The sequence below is a fragment of the Nerophis ophidion genome, linkage group LG07 (genome assembly GCF_033978795.1).
Source record: "Nerophis ophidion isolate RoL-2023_Sa linkage group LG07, RoL_Noph_v1.0, whole genome shotgun sequence".
NCBI lineage: Eukaryota > Metazoa > Chordata > Actinopteri > Syngnathiformes > Syngnathidae > Nerophis > Nerophis ophidion.
The window spans coordinates 79,058,985-79,068,984 of record NC_084617.1 but is presented as its reverse complement, the minus strand read 5'-3'; the positions used below and the strand labels follow the sequence as shown (position 1 = coordinate 79,068,984).

Sequence of the window (10,000 nt, the reverse complement as noted above, 5' to 3'; positions counted from 1 at the left end):
ACCTAAGTATTCATCAAGTACCACCATAATGACAACATTAAATACAGTAGTGTAGTAGACCTAAGTATTCATCAAGTACCACCATAATGACATTAAATACAGTAGTGTAGTAGACCTAAGTATTCATCAAGTACCACCATAATGACATTAAATACAGTAGTGTAGTAGACCTAAGTATTCATCAAGTACCACCATAATGACATTAAATACAGTAGTGTAGTAGACCTAAGTATTCATCAAGTACCACCATAATGACATTAAATACAGTAGTGTAGTAGACCTAAGTATTCATCAAGTACCACCATAATGACATTAAATACAGTAGTGTAGTAGACCTAAGTATTCATCAAGTACCACCATAATGACATTAAATACAGTAGTGTAGTAGACCTAAGTATTCATCAAGCACCACCATAATGACAACATTCAATACAGTAGTGTAGTAGACCTAAGTATTCATTAAGTACCACCATAATGACAACATTAAATACAGTAGTGTAGTAGACCTAAGTATTCATTAAGTACCACCATAATGACAACATTAAATACAGTAGTGTAGTAGACCTAAGTATTCATCAAGTACCACCATAATGACATTAAATACAGTAGTGTAGTAGACCTAAGTATTCATCAAGTACCACCATAATGACATTAAATACAGTAGTGTAGTAGACCTAAGTATTCATCAAGTACCACCATACTGACATTAAATACAGTAGTGTAGTAGACCTAAGTATTCATCAAGTACCACCATAATGACATTAAATACAGTAGTGTAGTAGACCTAAGTATTCATCAAGCACCACCATAATGACAACATTCAATACAGTAGTGTAGTAGACCTAAGTATTCATCAAGTACCACCATCATGACATTAAATACAGTAGCGTAGTAGACCTAAGTATTCATCAAGTACCACCATCATGACATTAAATACAGTAGCGTAGTAGACCTAAGTATTCATCAAGTACCACCATAATGACATTAAATACAGTAGTGTAGTAGACCTAAGTATTCATCAAGTACCACCATCATGACATTAAATACAGTAGTGTAGTAGACCTAAGTATTCATCAAGTACCACCATCATGACAACATTAAATACAGTAGCGTAGTAGACCTAAGTATTCATCAAGTACCACCATAATGACATTAAATACAGCAGTGTAGTAGACCTAAGTATTCATCAAGTACCACCATAATGACATTAAATACAGTAGCGTAGTAGACCTAAGTATTCATCAAGTACCACCATAATGACATTAAATACAGTAGTGTAGTAGACCTAAGTATTCATCAAGTACCACCATAATGACATTAAATACAGTAGCGTAGTAGACCTAAGTATTCATCAAGTACCACCATGACAACATTAAATACAGTAGCGTAGTACCCCACCCTCCATGACTTTCATTATTCAAAGCCTTGTTAGCCACTCAGCAAGCAACATGTTTGGGTCCCAAAGGGTCCAGTTTGTTAAGCACCATGTTTGGCAGACACAGTGAGGGAACACCGGGGCAACATTTGAGGGAAAATGTTTGGTTCATAAAGAGAATCCTGTGGGAAACAAGCTGTATGAAAACCAAGTAACAACTCTTTTGTGTTGGACTCCTTCCTTCTCGTCGGTCTGAAGCTACTTCAACACATTATTTTTAGACATTTTATTGATTTAAGTAAATAATAAAATTACTTTCTTTGACAAGCCAACTTGTGGTTAGAGATGGGTACCAACTTTGGTACTTTTATGGGCGCCAACCAAATTGTGTGAACACAAAGGGGTCAAATGTTGGAGGTGTAAGATGCAGGTGGAGGTGTAAGATGCAGGTGGAGGTGTAAGATGCAGGTGGGGGTGTAAGATGCAGGTGGAGGTGTAAGATGCAGGTGGAGGTGTAAGATGCAGGTGGAGGTGTAAGATGCAGGTGGAGGTGTAAGATGCAGGTGGAGGTGTAAGATGCAGGTGGAGGTGTAAGATGCAGGTGGAGGTGTAAGATGCAGGTGGAGGTGTAAGATGCAGGTGGAGGTGTTAGATGCAGGTGGAGGTGTAAGATGAAGGTGGAGGTGTTAGATGCAGGTGGAGGTGTAAGATGCAGGTGGAGGTGTAAGATGCAGGTGGAGGTGTAAGATGCAGGTGGAGGTGTTAGATGCAGGTGGAGGTGTAAGATGCAGGTGGAGGTGTTAGATGCAGGTGGAGGTGTAAGATGCAGGTGGAGGTGTAAGATGCAGGTGGAGGTGTAAGATGCAGGTGACGTGCAGACTTGGCAGCGGTTGCACACCTTGCTCGGCTAACAGAAGGAAGGCTCTACTTTACCAAAGGTGCTAGCTCGATGCTAATTTACATTGGAATTGCCATAGACATGCTGCAGATTAGCATTAGCGATTTTACATGGCGATTCAGACATCTCCAAATAGTGGCGTGCAGTGAGTCCTATATTCTACATGTGGACAGTTTGTTGGGATCAACATAGGACTCCAGGTGCACAGTCGGCTTCTTGACAAGGACTACTTCCTGGTTGGACGAGCACACAGCTGCCAGTTCCTCTCCTGGACTGACATGCCAGGTCTGCCAGTGTTTGCAAGGAGGACAAGGGACATAAGGCGAGTACTGCAAGGAGGACAAGGGACATAAGGCGAGTACTGCAAGGAGGACAAGGGACATAAGGCGAGTACTGCAAGGAGGACAAGGGACATAAGGCGAGTACTGCAAGGAGGACAAGGGACATAAGGCGAGTACTGCAAGGAGGACAAGGGACATAAGGCGGGTACTGCAAGGAGGACAAGGGACATAAGGCGGGTACTGCAAGGAGGACAAGGGACATAAGGCGAGTACTGCAAGGAGGACAAGGGACATAAGGCGAGTACTGCAAGGAGGACAAGGGACATAAGGCGAGTACTGCAAGGAGGACAAGGGACATAAGGCGGGTACTGCAAGGAGGACAAGGGACATAAGGCGAGTACTGCAAGGAAGACAAGGGACATAAGGCGAGTACTGCAAGGAGGACAAGGGACATAAGGCGAGTACTGCAAGGAGGACAAGGGACATAAGGCGAGTACTGCAAGGAGGACAAGGGACATAAGGCGAGTACTGCAAGGAGGACAAGGGACATAAGGCGGGTACTGCAAGGAGGACAAGGGACATAAGGCGGGTACTGCAAGTAGGACAAGGGACATAAGGCGGGTACTGCAAGGAGGACAAGGGACATAAGGCGGGTACTGCAAGGAGGACAAGGGACATAAGGCGGGTACTGCAAGGAGGACAAGGGACATAAGGCGGGTACTGCAAGGAGGACAAGGGACATAAGGCGGGTACTGCAAGGAGGACAAGGGACATAAGGCGGGTACTGCAAGGAGGACAAGGGACATAAGGCGAGTACTGCAAGGAGGACAAGGGACATAAGGCGGGTACTGCAAGGAGGACAAGGGACATAAGGCGGGTACTGCAAGGAGGACAAGGGACATAAGGCAGGTACTGCAAGGAGGACAAGGGACATAAGGCAGGTACTGCAAGGAGGACAAGGGACATAAGGCGGGTACTGCAAGGAGGACAAGGGACATAAGGCGGGTCTGCAAGGAGGACAAGGGACATAAGGCGAGTACTGCAAGGAGGACAAGGGACATAAGGCGGGTACTGCAAGGAGGACAAGGGACATAAGGCGGGTACTGCAAGGAGGACAAGGGACATAAGGCGGGTACTGCAAGGAGGACAAGGGACATAAGGCGGGTACTGCAAGGAGGACAAGGGACATAAGGCGGGTACTGCAAGGAGGACAAGGGACATAAGGCGAGTACTGCAAGGAGGACAAGGGACATAAGGCGGGTACTGCAAGGAGGACAAGGGACATAAGGCGGGTACTGCAAGGAGGACAAGGGACATAAGGCAGGTACTGCAAGGAGGACAAGGGACATAAGGCAGGTACTGCAAGGAGGACAAGGGACATAAGGCGGGTACTGCAAGGAGGACAAGGGACATAAGGCGGGTCTGCAAGGAGGACAAGGGACATAAGGCAGGTACTGCAAGGAGGACAAGGGACATAAGGCGGGTACTGCAAGGAGGACAAGGGACATAAGTCAACAAGACAAAAAGGGACAAAAGAGGCGAGGACAACGAGAGGGAAGCCAAAGACGTGGATGCTTACTACAGGAGTTAACAACGTCCCGGCGTGGATTCCAAGGAGTGACTTGTTCTTAAGCTGTCTTCCTGATTGCTGCCAGGTGAGATGATTGCTGCCAGTCAAAGTGTGGGCGTAAGGTGTGCGGCACCTGCGGGGGCGTGTCCTGCATGTTGCCAGTCAAAGTGTGGGCGTAAGGTGTGCGGCACCTGCGGGGGCGTGTCCTGCATGCTGCCAGACAGAGTGTGGGCGTAAGGTGTGCGGCACCTGCGGGGGCGTGTCCTGCATGCTGCCAGTCAGAGTGTGGGCGTAAGGTGTGCGGCACCTGCGGGGGCGTGTCCTGCATGCTGCCAGTCAAAGTGTGGGCGTAAGGTGTGCGGCACCTGCGGGGGCGTGTCCTGCATGCTGCCAGACAGAGTGTGGGCGTAAGGTGTGCGGCACCTGTGGGGGCGTGTCCTACATGCTGCCAGTCAAAGTGTGGGCGTAAGGTGTGCGGCACCTGTGGGGGCGTGTCCTACATGCTGCCAGACAGGATCTTGCTGTGGGACAATCTTGGGTTTAAATCTTGGGTTTAAATCTGCGCCCTGACACTTCTGTTAAAATGTAATAATTACTTATTCTTCTCTTTTTTGATACTTGACATTAGTTTTGGATGATACCAAGTCGGGGGGATGGTGGACATGTACATTTCAGAGGCGGTATAGTATCGAATATGATACATTAGTATCACAGTAGTACACTAATAGCCTGATATCGATATAGGTGGGACGTGGGTGTAAAAGTTAACAGAATGAATATAATGGTGTACAATCATGTACATCATCAGTAAAGTGGTCCCACACGGTTGGATCATGTTGTCGATCAGAAGATGCAAGACTTCCATTTAAAGCAAAAACATTTGTAATACAAACAGTGAAAAGAAAAGTGTGTGTTTGAAGTCCACCTGAAAGCTTGTGTATTTGCATCAGGAATTAGAAATGTCCTCCTGTTTGACTGCTGGAGGTCTTTCAAGACGTGTTGGACAGACGGAGGTCGCACGCTGGACATCTTTGCACGAGGACGTTGAAGAGTGTGGATGTGGGGAATAAACATCATGGCTTGGAAATATTTGTCAGGCAGCTTCAATCAAAAAGCTCATTTCCTCTTGATTTCACTTGAAGTGAGGAACAACTTTGAAGTCTCAAATGTTGCAGGCATTCCTTCCAGTCCCAGCAGCTGCAAGACCAAGGACAACATCTCTGCTTCTGTTTGTTGCCTGACTTAGGGAGCGTTAAAGAGGTTCAGAGGGAAAAAATGGGCCGTTTCACCAAATCGAGGTCATTTACGTCCCCGGGAAATACTTTATTTTTCTATTAAGCAAAGTGTCATGCATTTTGATGTGATGTCATTTAATGAATACACTTTGAAAGATGCATTTAAAGCAGCATGAACACACACACACACACACACACACACACACACACACACACATGCCACACCACACCATACACACACACACACACACACACACATATATACATATGAGTGGCTATGTGATTTTTAAGCTTTGGTTCATAAGACATGTAGAGTTAGGCTTTAACCCCAACATGTACAAAAGTGTGTGAAGTATGCAAAATGATTTAAATGTGGTCCCCATGAAGCATATGAACTATTCTCCCCGGGTCCCCAGTAAGTATGATCAGCACAAGACTTCAACAATCCACAGATTTAAAGACGTGTAGGAGCTAACTGGCCAGTGAAATGTCCACTGGGCTGGTCCCCACAAGTCCTGATCAAACACTTGCTCGCCATTCCAAATGATAACCTGTGTGTGTGTGTGGTGTGGCATGTGTGTGTGTATGTGTGATGTGATGTGTGGTGTGGCGTGGTGTGGTGTGTGTGTGTGTGTGTGTGTGTGTGTGTGTGTGTGTGTATGTATGTGTGATGTGTGGTGTGTGTGTGTGTGTGGCATGTGTGTGTGTGTGGTGTGGCATGTGTGTGTGTATGTGTGATGTGTGGTGTGGCATGTGTGTGTGTATGTGTGATGTGTGGTGTGGCGTGGTGTGGTGTGTGTGTGTGTGTGTGTGTGTGGCATGTGTATGTGTATGGTGTGGCATGTGGCGAGTGTGTGTGTGTGTGTATGGTGTGGTGTGGCATGTGTGTGTGTGATGTGTGGTGTGGTGTGTGATGTGTGGTGTGGCGTGTGTGTGTGTATGGTGTGGCGTGTGTGTGTGTGTGTATGGTGTGGTGTGGCATGTGTGTGGTGTGTGTGTGTGTGTGTGTGTATAGTGTGGTGTGGCATGTGTGTGTGTGTGTGTATGGTGTGGTGTGGCGTGTGTGTGTGTGTGTAAATATGCGGGCAGGGGTGAGTAAGAAGTCTGCATGCCCATCTGCGTGGTTGCAAGGACCCACAAACACATCCTGAGAATGCAAATGGCCGCCATCATCACATCCTGTGGTCAGGCGCCGATGCAAATGAGCACAAGACACTCGCCCGCACGCCCGCCCGCCCGCACGTATAAATCTGAGGCGGTGGCCCGGCTGAGGACTTGAGGCCAGGATTGAGGCAGAGGATCCAAAGTGTGGCGGCCATGCTGGGGACCAACAAGGTGACCCTGTGGGTGATGACGGGCTTCTCGGCCGCCACCACCGTCTTCTTCAACCTCTTCCTCTTCCTGATGAGTCAGCAGAACTGGAAGAAGCGGCGCCGCCCCAGCGAGAGCATCACGGCGGCCTTGGCGCTGGTCAGCATCACGCACCAGCTGCTGTGCTACCTGTGGATGAGCATGGACGAGATGGACGCCAGGTGTCATGTGGGCCAGACGCCCTACGCCGTCCTCCTGGTTCTGGTCTTCAGCCTGAAGTTCAGCATCATGTGGGACAGCAGCCTCCTCACCTTCTACTACGCCACCAAGCTGGTGAGCGCGCCCGGCCGCCGCCACGCCGCCATCAACAGGCTGCTGCCGCCGGCCGTGCTGATGGTTCCTCTGTGCGGCGTGGCCACCTGCACGCCCATGCTGGCCGTCTTCCACCCCGCCAACCACACGGCGGGCAACAAGGACTGCGGCGTGCTGATGCCCGACACCAAGCCGGGTCAGATTTACGAGGCTCTCTACCTGATCCTCTCTGACGTGCTGCCGGGGATCCTGATCATCAAATGCTGCGTCTCCATCTCCGCACACCTGGCCCGCCATCTTGGCCACATGAAGGCCAGCAGCAACGGGGCACACCTGCCCAAGACGGGCGCCCAGATGAGAGTGATCCGCATGTCCTTGTCCCTGGTGGTGGTCTTCCTGCTCTTCCTGGTGGTGGACCTGTACGTCAACTATCAGATAGCGGTGCATCACGAGAACGCCATCACGCTCACGTTCTTCTTCACCTCGGTTTACACCGCCGCCGCCGCCATGGTGCTGATCTACGGGAAAAGAAGCACCTGGAAGGTTCTGGCGAGTGAATGTCACCTTTGTGTGGACGCATGTCCGTGTTTGGAGAGTCTGAAGGTGCCAGAGAAGGAAGTCCAAGGCAGTAGACCCCCTGCTGGGATCGAGAACTGATAGACCCCCTTTTAGAATAGTTGATCTGCCGTTTATTTTCTGCTCTGCCCCCCTCTCCTGTGTGTGTGTGTGTGTGTGTGGGGGGGGGGGGCACAGGTCCAGTGGCCACAGATGAAGTGCTGGTTGTCCTCTGGATTTTGATTGATTGAAGCTTTTATTAGTAGATTGCACAGTACAGTACATATTATGTACAATTGACCACTAAATGGTAACACCCCAATAAGTTTGTCAACTTGTTTAAGTCGGGGTCCACCTTCATCAATTCATGGACAACTCACCTGTGCATCAATTGGTGACGTCTCTGCACTGCTGACTTGTCTACACTCAGGAGGGTCTCCTGCTGGCCCCACTATGGACTGGACTCTCACTATTATGTTAGATCCACTATGGACTGGACTCTCACTATTATGTTAGATCCACTATGGACTGGACTCTCACTATTATGTTAGATCCACTATGGACTGGACTCTCACTATTATGTTAGATCCACTATGGACTGGACTCTCACACTATTATGTTAGATCCACTATGGACTGGACTCTCACTATTATGTTAGATCCACTATGGACTGGACTCTCACACTATTATGTTAGATCCACTATGGACTGGACTCTCACACTATTATGTTAGATCCACTATGGACTGGACTCTCACTATTATGTTAGATCCACTATGGACTGGACTCTCACTATTATGTTAGATCCACTATGGACTGGACTCTCACTATTATGTTAGATCCACTATGGACTGGACTCTCACTATTATGTTAGATCCACTATGGACTGGACTCTCACTATTATGTTAGATCCACTATGGACTGGACTCTCACTATTATGTTAGATCCACTATGGACTGGACTCTCACTATTGTGATCACATTCATATGAGGCACCCTGTCATTTATTAATTGACATTTGTGCTGCATCACCCACAGACGGTGAAGGTGTGCAAATGGGTGGGTGGTGTTGTTTATGACAAATAATGGTCTCATTACACTTAATAACATCGACATAACTTGCCAAATAAGGAGCACACGTGTGTTGCAGAAAATATTTGTCATTTAGTCTTGTTTTCAAAGAGTATAACACAGAGGTCCTGCATTACACTTGTCAAAGCCTCAGAAATGTTCTTAGCTTTTCTTAACCTGCAACATTTCTGGGTGTTGTTGATAAATGGCTTTGGCTTTGCATAGTAGAGTTTTAACTCGCACTTACAGATGTAGCGACCAACTGTAGTTACTGACAGTGGTTTTATGAAATGACCCTCGCACCGTCCTTGTTTGTGAATGAGTGAACATTTCATGGAAGCTGCTTTTATAGCCAATCATCAATCAATCAATCAATGTTTACTTATATAGCCCTAAATCACTAGTGTCTCAAAGGGCTGCACAAACCACCACGACATCCTCGGTAGGCCCACATAAGGGCAAGGAAAACTCACACCCAGTGGGACGTTGGTGACAATGATGACTATGAGAACCTTGGAGAGGAGGAAAGCAATGGATGTCGAGCGGGTCTAACATGATACTGTGAAAGTTCAATCCACAATGGATCCAACACAGTCGCAAGAGTCCAGTCCAAAGCGGGTCCAACTCAGCAGAGAGAGTCCCGTTCACAGCGGAGCCACCAGGAAACCATCCCAAGCGGAGGCGGATCAGCAGCGCAGAGATGTCCCCAGGCGATACACAGGCAAGCAGTACATGGCCACCGGATCGGACCGGACCCCCTCCACACGGGAGAGTGGGACATAGGAGAAAAAGAAAAGAAACAGCAGATCAACTGGTCTAAAAAGGGAGTCTATTTAAAGGCTAGAGTATACAAATGAGTTTTAAGGTGAGACTTAAATGCTTCTACTGAGGTAGCATCTCGAACTGTTACCGGGAGGGTATTCCAGAGTACTGGAGCCCGAACGGAAAACGCTCTATAGCCCGCAGACTTTTTTTGGGCTTTGGGAATCACTAATAAGCCGGAGTCCTTTGAACGCAGATTTCTTGCCGGGACATATGGTACAATACAATCGGCAAGATAGGATGGAGCTAGACCGTGTAGTATTTTATACGTAAGTAGTAAAACCTTAAAGTCACATCTTAAGTGCACAGGAAGCCAGTGCAGGTGAGCCAGTATAGGTATATATGTATGTATATATGTATATAAAGGTATATACAGTACAGGCGTAATGTGATCAAACTTTCTTGTTCTTGTCAAAAGTCTAGCAGCCGCATTTTGTACCAACTGTAATCTTTTAATGCTAGACATGGGGAGACCCGAAAATAATACGTTACAGTAGTCGAGGCGAGACGTAACAAACGCATGGATAATGATCTCAGCGTCTTTAGTGGACAGAATGGAGCGAATTTTAGCGA

At 47.6% G+C, this 10,000-nt stretch overlaps 1 protein-coding gene across 1 annotated transcript; it reads left to right on the top strand.

Annotated features, from left to right (window-relative positions):
• Window positions 1-6,676: 6,676 nt before the first annotated feature.
• On the top strand, window positions 6,677-7,928 carry LOC133555733 (uncharacterized). The gene has a single exon (XM_061905042.1). The coding sequence runs from the start codon at window positions 6,677-6,679 to the stop codon at window positions 7,637-7,639; it is 963 nt and encodes a 320-aa protein (XP_061761026.1). The 3' UTR covers window positions 7,640-7,928.
• Window positions 7,929-10,000: the final 2,072 nt, after the last annotated feature.